We start from the raw sequence: 23,013 nt of genomic DNA, 5'->3' as shown, positions 1-23,013 counted from the left end.
CTCCCATGGTTCAGGAGGAATTGATTAGTGACCTACTTGGCCAATTAGATACCCACCAGTCAATGGGGCCAGATGGGATCCACCTGAGGGTGCTGAGAGAGCTGTCAGATGTGCTAGCCAAACCCCTTTCCATCATCTATCAGCAATCCTGGCAGACTGGGGAAGTTCCACTCGACTGGAGGCTGGCAGATGTGACACCCATATATGAGAAGGGCTGGAAGGAGGATCCAGGGAACTACAGGCTGGTTGAACCCGTGCAGGTTCCCAGTATAAATTTGTGTGGTTGCTAGAAGACACGTTGGAAAAATCCAGCAGTCATCTCTTGGCTAGAAACCTGATATTAATAGCCAGCAGCACAATTAAACCATGAGATACATATATTTACATATTTAAACCCATGATGCTCATGGTATCTAGGGATACCATGGCTTCAAGCTGGAGCACAGGAAGTTCCACACCGATCTGTGGAAGAACTTCTTCCCAGTGAGGGTGACAGAGCCCTGGGACAGGCTGCCCAAAGGGGGTGTGGAGTCTCCTTCTCTGGAGATACTCCAGACCCATCTGGATGCTTCCCTGTGCAACCTGTTGGACTGGATTGGACTCAATGATCTCTGGAAGTCCCTTCCAACCCCTACAATTCTATGATACTCTCTAGCTTTCCCGAGAGGTCTGACCTGTCCCTACTTTGTTCAAAGCCTCCCAAATTTTTGAAGGGCAGCTGTGAAACCCATAGGAAATGTTTAATTTTGTGCTGCCAAACCATCTTGGCGACATGAAGACAATGCTTCCCTGGGTCATGTTTCTTCCAAGTAGGCTTGAAACCTTGAATTCTGCAGAGACTGAGAGCTTATTTTTTTAGGATCACCAGGGAAAATTGTCTTACTGTCCCAGCAGGGTGGAAATTTCAAGCTCTGAAGTGATAATATATGTGTTCTTCCAACATCATTAAAGCAGGGTTTTTCCTGAGAGCACCTCTGCAGGGTGAAGATTGTGCTTCTGCCTGTGGATCCCAAATCAATTGGTGCTGCGGTATCACGGCAGAGGTAATTCAGAGGACATTTCCCAGAGAAATCTGGGACCGTGAAGTGGGGGGGAGAGGGGGGATAGGAGAAAAAAAGCCAATTTTCTGCCAGTCAGCCTGTGTTCCTCCATGCTGGCCTCGGGCTGCAACCTGGTGCTCGCACTCCTCGCAAGTGGAGGCTTTGGGGGTAGGAAACTGTGCATGTTTTCCCTGGCAAAGAGGGATGAGGTGGTACATCCCATAACTGCTGCATGGAAGGCACTTGTTCTTACATCTTGTTTTCACCCTGTTTTTCTAGGATGCCGTTTGCCTTGGTTTACCCCTTTTTCCAGTTTTTAAGGTGCCCCTGGGAGTTTGGGAGAGGGTCTCTGGGCAGCAAACCCCGGCTGCTTGTGGAGCGAGGCCATTCTTGCTCTGTCTGAACTCAGATGAGGCAGCACTGGGCTGAGGACCAGCTTGATCCTGCCCAAATTCTGCCACAGGCTGATGGGACAGATGTTATTTGCTTGAGCTGTGGCTTGGTCTGAATTAAACCAACACCTCAGCGGGTTTTATTTATCATTAATTAGGAAGTATGAGGAAGTATTAGGAAGTATGAGGAGGATACTTACCTCATGGAGGTAAAAAAAACCAACAGGAGGGATACCAGGCTTCTTTTTTTGAGCTTGGACGGTTGTGTGGTCACCTCAGATGAGAGGAGACCCAACTGATGGCCACGGTGGCCCTCAGGGATGCAAACAGTAGCACAAATCTCCCTCCGGGAGCTAAGTGAGCAACTGAGGGGGTCGGTCTGGGGTGGAGGAGCAGCAGCTGCCCTTTGTCCCCCCCAGCAGCCCATGTGGCAGTGGACTTTGGCAGCGGCACCCAGGGAGCGGAAGAAGGGCCCTGGCGGGCTCTGAGCAGGTGTGTGCGGCTGACGAGGGGGGAGGATGGTGGTGGGAACCCCCAGATGAAAATTGGGGAGGCCCTTGGTGGGACCAAAATGATGGGTGTCTGGATGCTTGTGCCTGGGGGGTTATTTAGGGAGAGGATTTAACCCTGATTTTGCCTAGAAGGGATACAAACTGCGCTGCTCTGTTCAGACCTGAGTGTCTTTCCCCAGCCCTGAAATCATTCAAAATGCCTTAAATTTTGAATGTGAGAGGGGTGATCAGTGGATCGGACAGGATCTGGCCATCTGCCTGCATCATGGAGGTTTGTGACCCACTGTGAGGACAGGTTGGGTGCTGATGCTGCAATAGGGCATTGTGGGGGGGGAGGGCTCAAGGGTGACATCCCCCTGGTAGCTGGGGCTTCATGCACTCTTGCCCTGGGGTCTCCTTTGGGTTTCCTCTTTTGCCTGGGCCCATCATAATTAAATCTGGTGTCCGCTCAAACTGCGGTGTTCTTGCTGGAGCCAAAAAGGCAGGAGGGAATCCCTGTTTCCACCCCATCTCATAGCTCACACGAGCAAATCTCCATTCCTCCCTGTCTCTGTCCTGCCTAATGTCTTCGGGAGCAACTCCTCTTGTCCTGCTTGTAACTTGGCCAATGTCACTTCCCTTATCACTTATAAAATGGGGTTTCACTGCCTAGTCCTGAAGGTAAAACCAATTTCTCACCTGACTGGGGAGGCTCAGAGCAGTGGCACTTTGTAGGCCTGGCCAAAGGAGGATGTAGGAGGATGTTCCTCCTGCTCCGGGACGAGGTTGGATCTGTGCTTCTTTAAAAACCCAGAGCATTTCATCCTGGAGTTTCAGGTTTAGGCAGATGTAGAGATGGCTTTTCCTTGCCTCTGGGCATTGTGGAAAGGATGCTGAGTTTCTAGCAGATTTCCAAAAGCAGGGATTAGGTGGAGACAGGCTTCATGGGGATCTCCAAGGGGGGATGCAAGGCCGCTGATCAAATGCACTGTGCCTTATCTCATTGCTTGTAGGCTGCCAGAGCCATTCGTGACCTACCCAAAATCGGAGAAGATCTCACTGACGAGCTTGTGATGGACCTCTGGGTCCCTGCCCAGCCATCCCAGCCCCGGGAGAGGCAGGCAGCCCGGGGGGTGTGGAGAGAGGTGCACTGTGGCCCCCCAACTCAGCCGCGGCGGCAGCTCCTCCGTGCAGGACCTGCGCCTCGGCCCGGCTCCTGGGATGGAGGCCACATTCCTGGCCACCCCTGGGACAAGGGCCACCCCCACAGGAGGGACACCCGCAGACCGGCCTCTGGGGCTGAGTACTTCGAAAGCAGCTACCCCAGTGGGCCGTACTCCAGGTGAGAGCTGACCAACTTAGTGGTGCTCCCTGCTGAGCTCCCTCCTGGTAAAAACCTCCTTCCAAAAAAACCCGGCCATTTCACCCCTCGTGCTCTTGCAACTCGGGCCCTGCCCTTGCTGCTGCTGCCTGGGGAAGTGACAAGCAGACTGGAGGAGGCCCTGGGCCATTAGGTGGTGTTGAGCTGTGACTTGCACTGAAGGTTGTGGGGCAGCCGCAGCCCCCATTTTCCCTCCCAGCTGGGACTTCTCTGGCTGCTGTTTTGCAGGTTCTGTCTGTGTCCCAAGGCGTGTTTTGCTTGCAGGTTTGATTAAATGCAGTTCTCTTTTACTAAGTGCAAGGTGAACAATAAAAATATAAGTGGTAATATTGGAGCAGAAGTGAGCTTGCAAGCTCAGCTGCTGAAACAGCAGAGGGTAGAGGGATAAAATGTGGGCTTAGAGGATGTGCTGAGAAAGAGCTTCAAGCAATCCAGCAAATTTGGGTTGATTTGACTGAGTTATTGCCCTTAGTGAGTTACAGTGTGGATATGCACACAGGGTTTGTGCTGAGGTGGTATGGTGATCCACTGGGAATGAAGGAGGGGGGAGGGGGAAGGGGGGAGTTGCACGGGGCTGACGGAACTGCTGTGTAAATTGTGAAGGGTTAAGGTGTGTGAATGCTGGGCTGGGGAGACCTGAGCTGTGTGGTGGACAGGACAGCTCCTGAGCTTGGCAGAGAAAGTGGAGGACCTGGCCTAAAATGTGGGTAGGAGTTGGTCTCCGCCTTGTGGAGCTGGAATTGGGCACCTCCTGAAAGTGCAGAGAACAGCTTCCTCATTGATGGGGATGGGAAAGGATCCAAACCTCTTGCTATTCCTTCCAGGTGTGATGCTGGACCAGTTCCTGGCCTTGCTGTTGGGCAGGGCACTGGAAAGGGCACCTGGCTTTATTTCCATCACCCTTTCTGCTTCCAAATATCTTACCCAGGGCCCAAGTCTAACCCTAGAGGTGGTCCAGAACCTGCAGCACTGCTCTTTTTCTCCCAGATGAAATACATTGTGTTGTATTTCAGGCAAGAGTACGAAGACCCCCACTTGCAGTATCCAGCAGCCAGCTATGGGGATGACTACACCTATCAGAGCCACCAGTGGCAGCCGTTGCTCAGGCAGGATGACAGAGGTATGGTCTCCTCCTGGGAATGGAGGCAACTTGCTGCTTTCTCTAGGATGGGTTGTTCTCCCAGGCCTTGAGCATCTCCAGGGCTTGCTCCTGGGCCATTGATGCTGTTCTCTCCACACAGCGCTTCCCTGTTTGGAGATGTGAGCAGGAAATAGGTGTACCCAAGGGAATGTTTTTACCTTGATCTGCGTGGCTAACAACTTGCACCATTCCTTGGTTCCTGGCTGAACTCAATGGTGCTATGTGACCTGGGTGGCTGGGACCTTGGTATTGTTGTTTCTGGAGTTCCTGGGCTGAAGAAAAAGGGGAGGGAGGAGAGAGGAAAGGATATCAGTGTTGTGTTGGTAAACATGTGTGAGGCTTTATCGTACCTCCGACTTGCCAGGTTAATTGGGAAGCAAATGGGGTGTGCAGGACAAATTGCCTAACTCATTGCTTTTCTTCTGCAACTTCATTTATGGGCTGCTGCTCTGGAGGGGCAATGCTGAATCTTGATTCTCCCTCTAGACCTGTCTCAAGGAGAGCCTTACAGCAAGAGTACCAACTATTGGGACCAGCACTACTACAAGGGTTACCACCCCAACCTGGCCACAACTGTTCCAGGACAGGACAGGTAAGGGTGGGGGGTCTGGGCATCACCCGGTGTGAGCATCTACTGCAAAATTAGTGGGTTTGTGGCTGGTCCCAAAAATCTCTGACCTCCAAGGCTTCTTCTCTTTTTGTTCCCTTCTGCAGGGGACAGACCTATGACTCCTATGAGGAGAGATACATCTCGGCTGCCCAGCCCGAGTGGGCAGGGGGAGAAACCCTTGGCAGTGATTTGGGGGAGGCTGGTGGCCAGCCCCAGGAGGTAACCTCAAGATGGGCAGGGATGGAGGAAAAATGTCTTAGGGGCCTTCCAGAAGTCTTAGGAGCAATCCACATGTCTCTTCTCCATCTGGGAAGGAGACTGAGGAGAGGGCTGCCTTGCCATGTTGCATTCAGTGCTGAAGTCTCTGGGGATTATTATAGTGGGTTATTAGTATTTATGAACTCTCCATCTACCTGGTGGCTGTTCCTCCAGGTAAGGGGCTGCTTATCGTGCCTGCACGGGGCCAAGAGCAGGACAGAAATCCAGGCTTGGTGGGATGTTCTCTTGCATCCTCCCTAGGTAGCCGAAAGCTGAGCGTTGCTTTCAGCTCTCTTCACCAAGGTCTGCTCCATCTCATTTGTGTCCAGATGACTGCTTTGCCAAAAAGCAAATTAAAAATATCAAGTCAAAGCTGCTCTGGTGGCTTTGTTCCTGGGTAGAGCTTTTTTTTGTATTCCCAAGCACTGTCTGATGACCATGTTGGGGATTCTGTGCTAGGGCTCAGAAAGCTGTTGGGCTGGACCTGTAGCCACTGGATATGACTAGGGTACGTGTCATGAGAACTGAAGATGCTGAAGAGTGAGCTGCTCAGATGGGAATCTGCTGTGCTGCTCTTGCTGGGCACTTTACAGAGCAGCTGAGCCTGTCCCACCACCCTGGGAGCAGAAGAGCATTGTCCTGGTTCTCAGCCAGGTTTTTCTCCCTTCCTTGCAGCCCTCAGGCCAGCCCAACCTGCTCCTGCAGTACCGGGAGTCAGGGCTCAGCTCCAGCAGCTACGAGCTCAGCCAGTACATCCGCGATGGTGCTGACCACTCTGACTTCATACTTTCAGGGACCTGGAGCCCAGGACAAGCAGGTGAGGTGTGATGGGGCCCTGGCCCCTTCCAACAAGGGGAGAGTAAGGAAATAAATGACTGGAATTAGGAGATGAGCTTGGTCCTGTCCTGGAGGAGGGTGTAGAGGCACAAGGCATGACCAGGGGGCTGTGGGGTGGGTGCATGGTCTGGTGGCTTGATCTGGGGGCGGCTGCAGGAGCTGCCATGCATTTGCCTTCTGCTTCAGGGGATGATTCTTGCACGGGGTGGGTCAGTGGGGATGGGGGCATGGGGTTGGGACCTGGTCATGTCCTCCATAGTGAAGGTGGTATAGGGTCTGGCTGAGTGGACTCATGGTGGCCTGTGTGTTGTTGCAGGGGGACCTTTGGTGTCCACACCAGCCCCGGCAGTACCCCACAAGTTCCAGCGGCCACATGTGGCTGTATGCTTTGGAGCTGGAGGCCAGCTGGTGTTGGTGCGTCCCAACCGCCCTGTCGAGGGTCAGCGAGCCCATGTTGAGATACACAGCCTTGAGGTACCTTAGACCACTTTCAGCTCCCTCCCTGGAGCAACCCTTTCTCCCCCAAGTGATGCAAATACCATTTGTCACCAGCACGGCTTCCTTACCTGCTTTCCCATCCCCTGCTGCCATCTCATCACCAGCCCACGTGGCCTGTGATGCACAGCATCACTAGCACCATTCAACCCTTGACCAAGGCATTGACTTTCAGCTAGCCTAGCTGGGGCTGACCTGATTGCTGCAGTTCAGCTGCAACTCTTGTTTTTAGGTAGTCCTTCAAGACACGAAAGATCTGGAGGAGTTAAAAGCCTTTCCAGGGCCCCTGGCCAGGTATGTCACGTGGGCTGGCCTGAGAGCACCTATTCTTTGCAAGATATGAGCTCAAACCAGACTTTGGGGTCCCTACAGTTTTGGGACATGTCTGCAAAGACCAAGTCTGGGGTCAGATTAGGAGCCCATCCTCTTTGCTGTGCAGTGAGTTGGCTTGGATTGTGGGAGATGTGGGGGGCTGAATATTCATAGGGTGTGGGTTTAGTGTGGTTTTGTATGTCTAACTGTATTCTGTATCCATGTCCCAGAAAACTGATTTCTGGGAGATCTCTTTGAATGTCTAAAGCTCTGAGGTGACCTGCAGTTTAGCTTTTCTGAAGGTTTTTGTCCCCAGAGGCTGTTGAGCACAGCAGGGTCAGGCTCAGTGTGTACCTTCATCCAGCGTGAGCCTGGGCATGAATCATGGTGTATCGTGTCAGGTTGTCTCTGTATTGTAGCAGCTACACCAGTGTGTCTTCCGGTTGCTTGTACCCAAGGCCGGGAGAGAAAAGGAATGTGCAGGAGGAGGAGAACCATTTATTTTTTTGTTGTAAGCCAGCAGTTCAGCCTGGTTGGTACCCAGCTTAAAGGTTTCTGCCTCTGCTTCCAACCCAAGAGTTTGTGTAGTCACGGGCATTGTTGTTTCTGTCAGTTAATCGAAGGTACTGTGTGCCTGCTCCTGTGACTTCAGGAACCCACATCTGTAAGAGCAGTGCAGCAAAGCAAAACTGAGGTTCTTTGCAGGTGAATGGATGAAAATATTATTGGGAGGGGCAGGGAGAGGGTTTGCGACGCCCTCTGCAAGCCTGAAAGAGATATCTGCAAAGAGCCATAATAATGAGCCAGTCTGAGTCTGTGAGCTTGGTGTGTCCAGGGTGGTATGTGGTTTTCAATGCTGGGGATCTTCTCCATCTCTCACTTCGAGTCTCTGGCATCCCCATCAGTGAACTTGAGGATGCTTTGAGTCTGAATGATGTCCTAGATCGCTTTGCCTTGTGTTTCTTTTGACGCCTTTCTTTGCTGCTGTAGAGAAGATCTGCACAAGGTGGATGTAATGACATTTTGCCAGCAGAAGATAGCCACAGGCTGTGATCTCTCAACACAGAGAGGCAGAGATTCAGCTCTTCTCTGGAAACTCCTGGTCCTACTCTGCCGGCAGAATGGGGTAGGTGTCCCATGGGAAGGGGCTGAGCTTTATGGTTTTAGAAGTGAGGCAAAGTATGTGTCCTTTCTGTCCCTCTTGATCCAGGTGCTGTTTTGGGGGGGGTGTTGGGGTATATGTGTGATGTATGTACCTTAAAAGCATGCTGTTCCCACAGTACTATAAATCACTTTGGTACTGCCTGGATGCTTGGGGCAAACCCTTCTGGATGGCTTTTCATCCTTGTGAACTACTAACAACCCAATGCTATAGCAGCTCTGAGAGAGACTGTTGCCACCTTTATCAAGGAGCCAGCATTTATGCTTAAAAGGGGATTATTCCCTTAATCCAATGAAAACCGCCCAGTCTAATCTCTGGCTGCTTGTTGGAAGGAGATGAAGATCTTCAGAGCAAGAGCTGTGAAGGTCTTGCTAGTTGTGCTGCATTCTTTGCCCTCCAAAACTGTGTACTGGTAGCCGAGGGTGATCTTGTCAGGGAGACGTGCTAGGATGAGGTTAGGAGTGTGTCGGACCAGAAGTGCCTTTGCTCATGGGGCAGCCCCAATAGGCCTTGCTCTTCACCTTCCTTTTCACAGTCTATGGTGGGTTCAGACACGGCTGAGCTGCTGATGCAAGACTGCAAGCACCAGAATTACAAGAGGCAAAACCCTGCGGCAAACCTGACTGGCCAGACGGATGACGAGTGGATGTCACGACAGCCGGGGACACTGGACCTCATCACAGGGGAGGTGCCTCCCGTTGTGGAGACCCAGGCACAAATAGTGGAGAAGTTCACCAAGCTCCTCTACTATGGCAGGAAGAAAGTAAGTACTGAGTGGGATCCAGGACACAGGGCTGACTCTTCTTGGCCTCTGTAGCCTCTTCAGATTTTAAAAGGAAGGATGGTCAAGAGATACCTTGTGGTTGGAAGGATGGTCAAGAGATACCTTGTGGTTGGAAGGATGGTCAAGAGATACCTTGTGGTTGGTGGTACCAGCTGCCCTTCAAGTTGTTTGTTCAAGAGGGTTTATGGTAGTGATTTCCCACCACTGGGAGGAGGGATGGAGCTCTGAGTGAAGACAAGATGCAGAGGCTCTTACCAGCACTGCGGGTTTAGCTGCAGGTATGTGATCTCAAGGTATACCAAAGGCACAGGGGGAGAGAGGACAGTGGGGTGCAGAGCGGCTTGGGTGCCCAGGCTGGTGGGCACAGTGATAGTATGAAGCTACCAGGCAGCACAGACCTGGAAATCCAGGAAAGATGATATTGCTATGCAGGTCCCAGTTCGTGTTGTCATGAAAGGCAGAAAGATGAATGTGGAAGAGGTTTTTTTGAGGATGTTTGTTAAAGTCAGTGCAGTCACCAGCGTTTGTCTCTGAGTTGGCTGAGCAGAAGGTCTCTTGGCAGAAGAGGAGAGCAGGGAATTGCAGTTAGTGCAAACCCTTTTTCTTTTCTTCCTTGGCTGCAGGATGCTCTGGTCTGGGCCATGAGAAACCAGCTCTGGGGCCATGCCCTCTTCCTCTCCAGCAAGATGGACTCTCGGACCTACAGCTGGGTGCTCAGTGGGTAAGTTGGAGAAGCTGAACCCAAGTGTGGTGCTCTGTGAGTGGCTTTGCCAAACCTGGTAATCTCTTCAGGTGCCCTCAGTCCCAGTGCATGGAAAAAAAAAAAAAGAGCTGGAGTCTTCCAGAGGGTGTGAACAGGAGAAGGCACCCATCTGCATGGGCCCGAGTCTTCCTGGCTCCCTGATGGACAGGAGAAACCAAACGGGCTGGAAAGCAGAAGGGAAGCTATTCCCTGGACATGTGGGGTGAATTTATCCTGAGTCCTTGGCTTTGCCCTTGCTGTGCTAGCAAAGGCTGCTGTGGGGGGGATCAGGGTGCTGAGCTGTCATCATTGTGATCCAGCCTGGTCTGACCTGTTCATCCCACTTGTGTGAATGCTTTCTGGTGGAATTAATGTACTTAGTTGGGGTTGGGCTGATCTCTTCAGGGAGGGTTAAGCAGAGTTTTTCTGTTCATGCAACCCAAATCCTTTTAAGGAGGTTTTATCCAGCGTTGTCCTGGAGACTCGCCTGCTTTGGAGGCGTAATGCAGATGCTCATGAGCCTGTTGGGCTGCCGGGTCCTTTCTGTCTTCTCCTGGAAGTCCCCAGGACACTGCTTTCCCAGGGCACCTCTGATGTGCCCTTGAAGGTGAATGAGGGTTTGGGGTCTCTGCAGAACAGCCCTATCTCTGCTGTCTCCTTGCAGGTTCACCAGCACGCTGGCCACCAATGACCCCCTGCAGACCTTCTTTCAGCTCATGTCGGGAAGGATCCCCCAAGCAGCACTGGTCTGTGAGCGAGAGGTTGATCCTGGTGTGCATACCCCCATGCTGTCACCCAGCTCGTGGTCACCACCTCCACTCACCTTCCCTCTCCTCTTATCTCCCTCTAGTGCTGTGGGGATGCCACATGGGGAGACTGGAGGCCTCACCTGGCTGTGTTGTTGTCCAACAAGATTGGAGACATGGAGTTGAACCACCGAGCCATTGTTACCATGGGAGACACTTTGGGTGAGCTGAGGCCCTTGCGAGTGGTCATGTTCCTCTTGTTGGGTGGATGCCTGCAGAGTCACTGTGTGTGTCCTTGCTGGCATGGAAGTATGTTAGTGGTGAAGTGGGGTGTGCGTGCCTGTACCTCCAGAATCACAGCGCTTGCGGGGCAGCAGGGATGAGGTGATGGATCCTGCTGCTCATTGTGCTGGCAGATGAGTTGGGCTCAGACTCACCCGTTAGCTGCTCTTCTGGAGACATATGGAGCAGCTGGACCCAGGCAAGACTTGTTTAGCTGCAGGGACTGAGATTTGGTCCTGGTGGTGGGAACCCTCAGGGATTTCATACCAATACTGGCACTCTGCAGACTTGGAGCTGGAGCTGCTGCTCGGGCTCCCCTGGTCCTACCACTGAACCGAAACAGTCTCCTAAGTACAGAAAGCAGCAACTGAGGGAGAATGGGAGGGCTCAGGGTTTGAATGGGCAGGGAAGAAAAGCGGGGAGGTTGGGCTTGGGTTTTCATCTGAGCTTGGGGGCCTCCAAAACCACACAGAGACCTCTCTCAGGACTGTTTTCCTTTTTTCCTCCCATGCAGCTGGCAGGGGAGCAATTGAAGCAGCTCATTTCTGCTACCTGATGACTGATACTCCTTTCAGTTACTTTGGGGCAAAAGCAGAGCGCATGGCTCTTCTGGGCAGCAGCCACCGGTAAGCAAGTCCAGGCAGGTGGTGGTACCCTTGGCAGGGTGATGTGTCCCACCTTCTCCCCATCATCTCACTTTTATCCAAAAATATCCCTGATTGTTTGTTTTCTTCTGCTCTTAATGTGGGTTTTGCCCTGGATCTATTGGGCTGCAGGCTGACAGAGTGGAGCTGTGAATCTGAGCCGGGGGGAAGAGGCTGTTTTGGGGTGAGAGTTTGGCTTCTGCTTGCTGAACCTTACCCCCTTTCTTCTGCAGTCAGACGTTCTCCCAGTTTGCCAGGACAGAGGTCATCCAGCGAATGGAAATCTTTGAGTACTGCCAGCAGCTGCGACAGCCCAAATCCTTCCTGCTCCCTTTCCAGGTAGTGGAGACAAGCTCATCTGGTGCAGATGTGCACCAAAATCATGCAGCCATCCCTGTAAAGCCAGGGATGTCCTGGCTGAGAGGTTCCTTCAGGGGCACGGTGGGTTTGATGGGTACTTTCTCAGGTCTGACTCTCCTCCAGCTCCCTGGGCAATGGACAGACTCTTCCTATTGCAGATACCTACCCAGCAGCAGCTGCTGCTGCCTGGGGCACTGCACAGATCTGTTGGATAAAGAAAAGGCTGGTGTAGTCCTTGCCCATCTTCTGGCCCAGTGCTGCTCTGGCCTTGCAGCAGCACCATGGTTTGTGAAGCGTGGTTGGGGTGCCCCGCAGGGATGAGCAAGGTTGCCCCCAAGTTGCAGGTGATCTCTGGGTGCTGAGACCCGTGCCTCAGGGTGCCCTGAGTCATGTTGAGATGATGTGCTGGGGCAGAAGGGACCTGTGGCCACTTGCTCTCTCACATCTGCTCTGCTTCCCTCTCCCAAGGTGTATAAGTTCCTCTACGCCTCTCGCCTGGCTGACCACGGGCTCCCAGCCCAGGCCCTGCAATACTGCGAGCAGATTGCCACTGTGCTCCTGGGCCAGGATCCAGTCAGCCACCCTGTGCTGGCCCAGCAAGTGATGAAGGTGAGTCTTGTAGCCCCTGCATCCTTGCCAGGGTGGTACCCCATTCAGGACTTGGTGTGTTGGGAAGCATCCTCAGGGTCTCCCCGTTGGCTGGGGGTGCTTGGCAGCTCTGAGCAGCACCCCCCCACCATCCCATGGGTTTTCTGCCTGGCATGTGCTGAACACAGCAAAGCCAATGCCTCTACATGGTCTCTAATACCCATAGATTTAGGGTAGAAAACAAAGGAGTTGCATCAACTGCCAATTAGGAGCAGAGTTATTTGGAAGCAAAGGATGTTTTCTATTCTGGAGGGGCTTTTTGAACTCTGAAATGGAACAGACTTAAGAAGCTGAAGTGAGTGCTTGACATTTCCCCTCCAGCATATCATCCCACGGTTGCATTTTTACCTGCCAGCAGCTTTTTGGGGGAGACAGTGCACAGCAGCGTGTCCCAGCTTGTACTCCTGAACCCAGCTCCTCTAATTCACAAGCTGGGTACTGAGGCAGGGAGAAGCAAAATGCCCTGGGTCCCCCAAATAGGTTGGGCTCTCAGGCAAGTGCATCTGCCCACTCCACATGCATCACTGGGGCAGCCCCGAGGCTGCTTGAAGCCCCCTTCCTCTGTTGGGACAGGGGCAAAAGCTTGTGGTGCTGAGAGAGGAGAGGCAGCAGAGATGCCTGCCTGAAGCAGGTGCTGTAGAAATTACCCAAAACTCAGCTGGCTCAGCCCCCCCACCCCATCGACAAAACCTATTTACTGTCTAACAGCCTCTCAGATCTCCCGTTCTGCTGGGGATAATGCTTCTCCTGGGAGAAAACACTTTCATCTGAAAAACTAGTGCATTCTGAGATGCTCTTGTCTTTGATGTTTTAGACTGTGTTACAAATTATGATACACATTAGTGTTTGATTAAGACTTCCCCTCTTTTGAAGCTGGGGACGATATACAACCAGGTGCTGGTTCATTAATATTGGATCAAAGTGCACATTAGCTTTTGGATTAAACATTCCCCCTGTTTAGGAGTAATCATGCTTATAATTTCCTCTTTCCTGTGATTGATTTAGGATGAACTTGTGTGTGTTTGCAAAGAGATGGGGCAGTGGGTCTGTAGGTAGAGCAGGCTCCTGGCTGGGTGCTGGGTGACTCCATTCTCCGTGGCCAGTCCCTGACCAAAGCTGGGTTCTGGTTGTGCCTTCCTGTAACCTCCCAGAGTTGGGAAGTGTGTTTTGAGCTGGTTTGGATTTTGCTTATAAAAACTTTTGGGAATAGGAAGAAATGGATGATGGGGCCTGATTGAAGGGGAATGGCTGAGACCTGCGTGGCTGTGCTGGCAAGTCACCTCTGGATGGCTTTTGGTGGCCCTTGACATGGCAACCTTGTAACAAATTATAGAAGATAAATGAGTGCCCAGGAGCTGTGAGGGAGCTCGATAAATGCCCACAAAGTGGGTCGATACTAGCAAAAGACAATTTCATAAATACTTGGCTGAAGAGCGGGGCTCTGGGTGTCATCTCCCCTCATCACTCTGTCTTAAAACTGGACCCTTGTCTAAGCAATTTCTCTAGACTGGGCTTTAGCTCTGCAGGGAACCCTCCATCTCAGCCTGGGGCTGGTGGGATAGGTCACCCTAGAAGAACCCCTTGCTCTGCTTGACAGTAGCTGAAGCCCCACATTGTTGAGATGTCTGCAGTCGGGGTGGCACGGGCCCCAGAAATTAAATACATAGCAGCAATACTGCAGAGAGGGACCTGGGGGAGATAGTGAAGCGTGGAAAAAATACTGAGCAGCGACATAATAGGATGTTGTTGCAAAAAAAAAAAATAAAAGCCAATTTTATAATGTTATTCTGGGCTGTGAGAGAAAGAACAGCATGTGTGAGACAAGGAGGTGATAATCTCCCCGTGCTCGAGGGTCTTTGCTGGGGCGCTGCACCCCGTTTGGGATGCTGGGCTCTGAGAAAGGGCCAAATTGGAGCAAGTGCAGAAGAGAGCAGCAGAGGTGATAAGAGATTGAGGGGAAAATGACCTCTGAAGGAGGCCTTGGGGTTATTTTTTTCCAAGGGAGATATGCTGGGGGAGGAAAGGGTGTGGGGGATGTGATAACAGCCCTCTGGCATGCAGGGGGCTGCTTTTCTGGGGATGGTGCCTGATTGTCCCCGCGGCTTCGTCAGGGGCAGGAATTGAGAGGCTTAATTCACAGCTGGGAAGATTTCATTTAGATATTAAGAAAAAAAAAACCCTCTTTAGCTCTAAGGACTTTAAGGGCCAGGACAGGCCTGGGAAGCTGTAAAATCTCCTCGGAGATTTCTAAGCACAAATCAGACAGACATGGGCTGTGCGGGCTGGTACAAGCACACAGGGTTTCCTTGGGTGTTGGCAGATGGATCGGGTAACCTCAGAGGGTCTCTCAGCCCTGTATCTGTTTTCTGTGTGGCTATCAGTGATAGTAATGCTTGCTGCAAAGCTGGATGGGGAAGTGGACAGGTGAGCCTTTAGCTCAAATCCTACTGGCTCCCATCCGTCCTTGTGGGGTGGGCATGGGGCAGGTGCACATACCTGGGAGCTGAGGTCATCCCCGAGGTCCTGCAAACCTGCTGCTGCCCTGGGGCTGGCTCTCAAGTGGGGTTAAATGTGCTCACTGAAGGGAGGGATGGTAATAGGTACCTGCCTCTGATGTGAAGAGCAGTCTTTGATGTGGGTACTTGGACATCTCTGTGGAAATGGTTGATACAGGCTCTGTGGGGCACGGGATGGGCAAGGACCTCTCCACAGCAATGCAGGGGAGGAAATAAATCTTGCACATGGGACTGGTGTTGCTTTAACCCCTCTACTATGGAAAAGTGCAGCTCTTGTGCTGTTTTACCCTTGGCCTGCGTGCCCGGCCACGTGCCATTGCCGCAAGGGTCGTGCTCTCGCTGCAGAGCTGAGACGTGACGAGCCCCGTTGCCTTCCTGTCTCTGCAGCTCACCGAGCGGCTAAAGCTCTCCGACCCACTGCTCATGGACATGCCAGAACAGGACCAAATGCTGGAGCCCGACTGGCTGGTACAGCTCCGAGCCTACTGCCAGGAGTGGGAGGTGAGGAGGAGGAGGGATTCTGGGAGGTAGCTGGTGGTGCTTTGTCTGCTGAAGCATCTTCCCCCCTCTGCCGTGAGTCCAAGGGGATGGATATGGAGGTGCAAAGGCTGTTGTTACCTGGGCGCCTTTCCCCTTGGCTTGTGGGCTCAGGGATGTGATCTCTGCTGGTGGACCTGCAGCTTCAAGCAGGAGCGGGACTGGGGGTGGGGGTGGGGGGTGGGGACTGTCACACGAGGGTGTGAGCAGTGAGGGCTGCAGAGCTTCCCACTGGGCAAAACACCCCTCATCTTAGCTCAAGGAGGGCAGTCAGGAGCTGATGGGTGAATAATGCTCCTCTCTGGTGAGGATATTAGAGGTGGGGCATCACCTTGCTCTGGGGCCCCTTAAGTGTGGCTTGATCCTTGGAGTAATGCTCTCTGTACAGGTTTCAAGTCTGCTCTTGGTTTTGTGCCCTTCCCTGTCTCTTTCCCCTCCTGTGCATCCTCAGCAGGATGGTGGTGCTGCAGCCCCTGTTGCTTGCTGGGAAAGAGCTGTGGTGGTGCTGGTATGGGTCTCACCTGTAACCTGGGCTCCCACAGTGGTTTGTGAGCCCCAAACCCACCAGCACCATGGTTTCCTTTATACTGGCTTGGTAGTTTTCTTGTCTTCACCCTGTGCCATCCCTTTTTCAACCTGTTTTATCATGTTTTCCCTCTGACTCCTTGCAGGTACATGACGAACTCGCTCCAGAGGTGATACCTGCTCAGCCAGAGCTCTCCTGGACTGCTGCATCGATGGCAGGTAAAGATAACAAGGCTGTAGTAACCACAACAGGCTTCTGCGCCTGGAGTCGCGCTGTGGTGGGCTGGGGGATGGCTCCCAGCTCCGGGCATTTCTCTGAGCTGCTCCTTACCCCCAGAGCTCAAACTTTTGCTCCTGTCTGGATGCATCCTGCTGGCATGGGGCTGCTGGGAATGGGCTGCAAACAGAGGGGTTGATGCTTGTGACCTTCCTGCTAAGTCTGAGTAATTGAGCCTAATTATCGCAGCTTCAGGAGTCCCTGTGGGCGCTGCGGGAGGAGGAGGGGAGGGGGCGGTGTGCAGGATAAAGCGTATGCCTTCTGGCTGAGCCTCGAGGGAGATGGCCCTGTTCTCCCCCACAGTCCTTTGAGGATGCAAACTGGAGCTGAACTAAGGGGATTTCACACGTGCAGAGCAGGAGATTTGGGAAGGAGCTGGTCCCTCTGTGCCATGCTGCAGCCTGTTGATGAAGCCTCAGTGTTTCCCTTTTCCTGCTGCCTCTTCCATCCCTTTCTTTTGCCTCTCCGTGACCTCAACAGTCTACCCAGAGGGCCAAGAGACATCCGTGTGAGGATGTCAAGGGAAGGGACGGAGAGCTTTTCTTTCCTCACTGGGCAGCACATCCATTGGGATGTTCCATCGAGGAGAAGTCAGTGGCTGGTGACCCATGGGTGTTGCTTCACAGCCTCATCCGTCAGCTGGACTCACGCTGCTCCTCGCTGATCTAGCATTCTGGGAACACCAGCATTGATGGCTGGAGAATAAAGGCTGATGTAGACAGGATAAAACATGACAAATTCCTCCAAGCTGTTTCTTCCTATCAGCTTTCCCCACTGCTGCCAAATTCCTCTTCAAAGAGCTCTACTAGGCATTATAAAGGATCATCCATCCCAATTGCCGTCTGCTGCCATCCTTCCCTGGAAAAAAGTTACAGGTACAATGGGAGGACATCTCTGAGCGGCCAGCTCTGCTCCACATGGTCTCCACATCTCACTTCCCTGGTGCTTGGCCCTTTTGTTCCTTGAATGAGAAAGAAGTCCATCCACAGCCATCGTCTGAGTGACCTACACGCAGAGAAAGCTGGCCTGATGCTGAATTCATCCATCTTGGAAAGATACAGCCTGAGTCGAGGTGCCAAGCTGGGATCCACGTGGTCACAGCACCCTTCTCTGTCCTTAGAGCCTGGGCTGTCCTCCCTGACTTTTACCAGCTCATCTCTTTTCCAAACATTCACCTTTCTCCCTGTGGATCCTATGCATCTCCAGGCTGCAAAGGAACAGCTTGTGGGTGGCAAAGCCACCCCTTGATTGGGATGGAGGAGATGCCAGCAGGCAAAGCAAAGGGCTTTGTAGGGCCGTGTCCAAGAGGTACCATAGTCTGTCCCCAGGAACCCCCCACACAGGCTCCAGGTCTTGCCTGGCCACATTTCATAGAGCTTGGAGTGAAACCTGGTGACAAGCATACTTATGTCTCGGGGCTGCAGAGCTGGAACAAGCAGGATGTGGAACTGGAATGAGCAGGACACAGAGCTGGAACAAACAGCTGCCTGTGCAGCTTCTAACATCAGGCAGAGCAACGTGCGTGTTAAAGCCCTGCTTGCTGTACCTACCTTTCAGACAAAACAAAAAAGCCCCAACCAAACCCTGAATAAATCTGCCTAAAGCAAGAAACTCATCTGTGGATGCTCCTGTGGAGCAGGAATGAAGGCTGTGGCTTCCTGGTAAATTTTCTTTCCTGCTTGGGGTGTGCAGCTGAAGCGGAAGAAAAGGCTGGGGGCTCTGGGCTCCTTTGAACTGTTGGGCATGTGCTGCTCATGCTTGGTCTCTTGGCTTCCACAGTGCTCTCCTCTGAGTTTGTTCACAACCTCCAGTATGTTCCTGGGAGGTTTCACCCAATGTTTCACAGCCCACCTTCCTCTAAGGCTCTGAAAGGTCCCTTCTGCTGTGTCCTATCTCCTCCTTCACCTGCGTGTGGTCCCTGAGGTTCATCATCCCCTGGCTCCAGTTGATAGATGAAGAAAAATGGGAGAATTCTGTGCAGCAGCCAGAAGAAACTCTGAACACTGGGGTAAAAGTCCTGAGGTCTGTTATTTTTGCAGATGGAAAGTCCAACCATGAGCTTCCCCAGAGTGAAGGCTACCAGTATGACCAGTGGCACCAACCCACGCTACCCCAGGGACCCAGCTCCCATGAAGATGTGACTCTCCAGCCCCCAGCACCTGCTCAGGTTGCAGCATCACTGCCACACAGCGTTGGGCAAGAGCTGCAGCCCCCCACACTTGGCCCAGGGATGGCTGCCCCACCAGAGACAGGTTTTGCTGAGCCTCCTCTGCAGGTGGTGTCACCAGCAGGTAAGAGCTCCAGCCCTGTTCCTCTGCAAGCAAGTGCCCATCCCCAGTTAGCAGTGGGATGGGGTGTCCCTCCAATCTTGGCCTGATTTACCTGGGCAGGAGGGTCTTCATTTTTGGGAGACCTTGGCCAAGGCAGTGAGGGAGGGCAGCTGTGGGTTGTCAACAGTGCTGCCGCATCCCTGCTGGGTGGGAAATCTAGCTTCTCATCCAGCAGTGGGTTTTTGAGATGCACTGGTGAGGCCTCGTGGCTTGCTCCCTGGTGCTGGCACGAACAGGGTCCAGAGTGGGGCTGCTTCATCTCCTGGGGGGTACATCTTGGCCATGCAGCCTTGCTCGGAGGTGGGACAGTAGAAGCACTGCAAGTATCTCTAATAGATGATAGACATGGCAGGAGTTTCTCACACCAAACCCCTCTGTGTCCTTCCCTCTGCTCCACAGGAGAAGCTGGGGAGCCCCAGGGTGCCCTGCTGTTCCCTAGGGGGGTGCAGCCATCCCTCCCAGCAGAGCAGGTGAGTTGGGGAGACCATCCCACTGGGAGGAATTGGGACTCCCTGGCTTATCCTTCCTGGTGCTTAACTTGCACGAAAACCCTGTCACGGTGCCAGTTACCCCCTCAGGGACCTGTGACAGGTTGGGGTAACCCTCTCCTACCCTTGGGACTACAGGCTGCACACTGCATCCTGCTGTGGGTGCTGTCATGTCCCCCCTCCTGCTTAAGGCACACGGGGATCCTCAGGGATGCTACCTGTTAGAGGAGTACTGGGGACACCGGTCATGCTTGTGGTGGCCCCTTGGGGGCCACCGAGCAGCAGCGCTGCTCTCTAATGCCAGGAGGAGTTAAAGGCAAGGGCTCGGACCAGCTCGGAGAGCTCCACCGTTTCCCTGGAAGATGACAGCCAGACCTCCTCTGAGAGCGCAGCTGAAGACACTGCTGACGAGCCAACAAAGGTGGTGAAGCCGGATGAGGATAAGGTGAGCACGCCAGAGGCGATGTGTAGCTTCGTGCTCTGAGCTTACTTGTCCCTGATGCCTGCAGTGCCTGCTCCTAGCCGGTGCGGGGAACACTGTGGCACCCTCCCTTTCTCTCCCGTTTCTGTTTTGGCTGTGACAACCTCCATTTCCCAGAGCTCTGGATTCAGGTGGTTTGGCTGGTTTTGGTCAAAGCCCACCAAGGAAACACCTCCCAAAGCTGCTTCTGAGACGGCCTCAGATTCATCCTCGCTGGGACCGCAGGTAGGGGATGAAGGGCTGTCCTGTCCCCGGGTGATATCCAGGGTTACAGCTGTAGGAATGGGTGACACACCTCCCCCTACAACTACTGTTTCTCCCTCTGTCCCTGCAATGGGCTGTGCCGTTGCACAGTTGCTTCATGGCTGTAGCTGCTCTGTGTTGGGGGCAGAGCGGGACTGAGAGCACTTTTAGCCTGGAAGTGGATCCTTGGTTAATAATAACGAATTTATAAAGCCTCTTGGATGAGGGAGGTCTTGGCAAGGCTCCTTGGCCAAGGAGCTCTTGGCAAACTCTGCGGGGATTGCTTGTGCTCAGGTGGGTTGGAGGAGATAGAAGAGCAGCCAGTGGTGTGTGGTTGGTTCCCACAGTCCCTGCTGGCCGAGTCCCTGGGGTGTCACATCCCCGGCTGCAGGCTGATGGAGGGCTTGGGGTCAGATGTTGGAGTGAGACCCTTACCTGGAAGCTTTCTCCTGGTGAGAAGGATCTACAGCTCCACAGCAGGAAATTTTGGGGTATTTTTCCAAAGGATGAGGAGCAGAGGGCCCTGCTGGCCCCTTTCATTGTACCCAGCTCTGTGTCCAGCACCCTGCCTAATTTTAAGCTCTCCTGGTGGTTTAGCTTTGTGACAGGGGCTGCTCGTCCTGACCCTACAGCTGCTCCTCAGCTTGTCTGCCAGCAGCTCTTGGGGTACCCCTCCATCCAGCAGGATAGAGTGGTACCTGAGAAGCGTGGTGTGGTGTGTGGTGCGGAGGTCGTCCCACCATGCAAGGTGACATGTGCTCTCAAGGTGGGTGTCATTTCAGGAACAGAGGTCGCCATCCCCACCTGATGCTCCTCTTGATGCTGGGACAAACCATTTGGCTCAGTCTCCATCCCCAAATGCCGGTAAATGCTGTGCGGAACCCCTTGCCCCTCTCCCCTCAGCCTTGTAGAAGCTGCTGCTTCCAACTTGAAGTATTTTCCTCTTTGTGTTGGCTGCATGCCCCAGGAGGAACGCAAGGTGAAAATACCTTCCCTGTTACTCCTGTGTCCATTGAGATGAAAGGCCAGTGGGAGTCTGCAGGAGAGCAGGTGAGGTGTCTGTTATGTATGATGGGGGGGGGGGGCGGATGTGGGGGGGTGTTGTCTGAAACTCTGTGTGTGGGGGCTGATAAATTTCTCTCCCTTCACCCCTTCCAGACTGGCTCTCACGAATATCCCCCACTACCGGTGGGGACAGTCCCTCTCTTCAACCCTACCCAGGTGTCTCAGGTGAGCAGGACCCTCTTGGAGTGTTGATGGAGGTGGGGAGCTGGGCTCCTGGTTTTCTGGAGGGGTGATGGTGGTGGGACATGGGGACAACTGGCAACTAGTGTCTTCATAAACAAAACAAACCGTGGGTGAATGACCGCATCCTAATGCATGGGTCACAGCTCCCTCTCTCTTTGCTCCCCCCAGTTCGCTGCTGCTGTACGCCCCAACCAACCCCGGCTGCTTTCCCAGCGCCGTTACCCTCACCCGCTGTGAGCTCGAGAACCGGACGGCAGGAATGGATAGCTGTGATTTATCAGCTTTGGGTGGCTTTTTAAACTAATATTATTAGTTAAATAATACTTGGAATTATTATTGGATTATTTGGAAGGATGGGGGGCCCTCTGACCTCTACACCCTCTGTTTACTGGGGTTCTTTTTGGGGGATGCGATTTGGGATGGATTTTTATGTATATAATAAACCTGTGTGGAACTCATGGAAAAAGTTGTCCGGGGGAGAGTAGTCTGAATTGGGTTGTAGGGCGCTGCCCCACCTCACCCATTGGACTCAGCGATCGCCGGCCGTGAGTCTGTCTCAAAGCACCGCGGAGGCCGCGGGCATCCGCCGGGGGCTCAGCGAGTGTCGCTGAACCCGGCTACGGCTTCTCCTGCCCCAACTCAAAGTCATGAGCCCCATAAAGCGCGGCGCCCCCCCTTGCTGGTGGCTCACCCGCCCTTCGCCCTATTAGGGCACTCGCGGGCGGGGCTCTGCTAGAGCCATATGATGCGGCCCTTCCCTCAGACCTTCCCCGAGGCGGGGCTTAGGGTAACACGCACCCAGTGAGTGACCTCGGCGGTGAGCTTCCCCCGGACGCGGAAGGGAGTGCTTCGCTTTGAATATATACAGCCACATCGCGCTTCGCCTTTCAGGCAGGGCGAGCCGCCGGCGCTACCCGGCGTGCACCGCGCCGGATGCTAATGTGGATACGCCCATACGGTCGGTTTCGCGGGGGTGCGCGCGCGTGTGCATGCGCGCGTGCGTGTTCCGTGTGAGCCGATGGGCTGCGGGGCCCCCAATCCCCCCTTCATCCCCTTGCGATGTAGGTGGGGCTGGAGCCCCCGAAACCTGCCGGCTTGCAGCTGTGTGACCTGCCTGTGACAGCCCTTGTGGTGGCACTTGGCCAGCCCGTGGCAGGCTGGGGGGGAGGACACACACCATGGCCTTCTCGTGGAGGGCAGCTCCCTGCTTGCTCTGCCTGCTGGTGACGGAGGGCTCTGCCCTGTGGCTCTGGGGAGGCAGGGAGCCCGTGGCAAGGGCAGGCCTGGGCTCCTGGGGGTGCCTGGGGCTGTGCCGACTCGGCCTGTGTCCCTCACTGCCACTGTCCCGTAAGCACGAGGTGAGGGGTGCAAGGTAGCATGGCCTCGGGGTCAGCGTGGGGGAATTGTAGGCGGCTTATTCTGAATCAGCCCTGGAGATGGGAGCGTTGTAGCGCTGGGGTTGCTGTGCTGGCTGGGCAGGCACTGTAAGTGAGCAGCCTGCTCGCTGCTCGTCGGCCTCTTCCTCCTTGCGGGACTGGGTTGCCTCACAGGGCTGGAGTCGCCTGGCTGAGGCCTGGGATGCTGCACTGGGGTAAGTCCAGCTGATTGCTGCACACAAATCTGGGGGTTTCCTGGGGAGGGGGCTCTTAATCTCAGGATGCTTCTGGTTTTCTGGATGTGGGGAGAGGGGTCCCCCCGGGCTGAACTGGGGCTGGGTGTCCTTGCAGCTCTGTGCACTGTAGCCCTGTGTCCATGCCACTTGAGCACTGTGTCCAGTTTTGGGCCCCTCACTACAGGAAGGATGTTGAGATGCTAGAGTGCATCCAGAGAATGGTCTGGAGCACAAGTCCTGCGAGGAGCAGCTGAGGGAGCTGTGACTTTTTAGTCTTGAGAAAAGGAGGCTGAGGGGAGAGCTCATAGCTCTCTGCAGCTACCTGCAAGGCAGCTGCAGAGATGTCGGGGTTGGTCTCTTCTCTTGGTGACAAGTGATAGGAAAGGAAATGGCTTGAAATTGCCCCAGGGAAGATTTAGGTCAGATATCAG

The 23,013-nt window shown here is 53.7% G+C and overlaps 1 protein-coding gene across 3 annotated transcripts; it reads left to right on the top strand.

Moving 5' to 3' along the window:
- Positions 1 to 2,996: 2,996 nt before the first annotated feature.
- On the top strand, positions 2,997 to 21,422 carry LOC311193505 (protein transport protein Sec16B-like; the record flags this gene model as incomplete). 3 transcript variants are annotated; one of them, XM_084266348.1, is made up of 25 exons in its annotated part: positions 2,997 to 3,265; positions 4,318 to 4,424; positions 4,932 to 5,037; positions 5,160 to 5,274; positions 5,989 to 6,130; positions 6,467 to 6,624; positions 6,878 to 6,939; positions 7,948 to 8,083; positions 8,655 to 8,882; positions 9,527 to 9,624; positions 10,310 to 10,391; positions 10,496 to 10,613; positions 11,188 to 11,299; positions 11,551 to 11,656; positions 12,146 to 12,286; positions 15,229 to 15,342; positions 16,050 to 16,122; positions 18,220 to 18,471; positions 18,910 to 18,980; positions 19,306 to 19,443; positions 19,597 to 19,704; positions 20,505 to 20,586; positions 20,690 to 20,772; positions 20,881 to 20,952; positions 21,139 to 21,422. In XM_084266348.1, 25 exons carry the CDS (start codon positions 2,997 to 2,999, stop codon positions 21,205 to 21,207), a joined length of 3,042 nt encoding a protein of 1,013 aa, XP_084122474.1. In that variant the 3' UTR covers positions 21,208 to 21,422. The 3 variants fall into 3 exon arrangements, with proteins under 3 accessions (XP_084122474.1, XP_084122473.1, XP_084122475.1); XM_084266347.1 differs by having other exon boundaries at positions 19,303 to 19,443; XM_084266349.1 differs by lacking the exons at positions 19,597 to 19,704; positions 20,505 to 20,586; positions 20,690 to 20,772; positions 20,881 to 20,952; positions 21,139 to 21,422 and having other exon boundaries at positions 19,190 to 19,435.
- Positions 21,423 to 23,013: the final 1,591 nt, after the last annotated feature.

This window comes from Gallinula chloropus, assembly GCF_964237585.1.
Source record: "Gallinula chloropus genome assembly, chromosome: 6".
Taxonomy (NCBI): domain Eukaryota; kingdom Metazoa; phylum Chordata; class Aves; order Gruiformes; family Rallidae; genus Gallinula; species Gallinula chloropus.
Note: the sequence above shows the minus strand (reverse complement) of the source record. Positions and strands in the feature narration are given on the sequence as shown.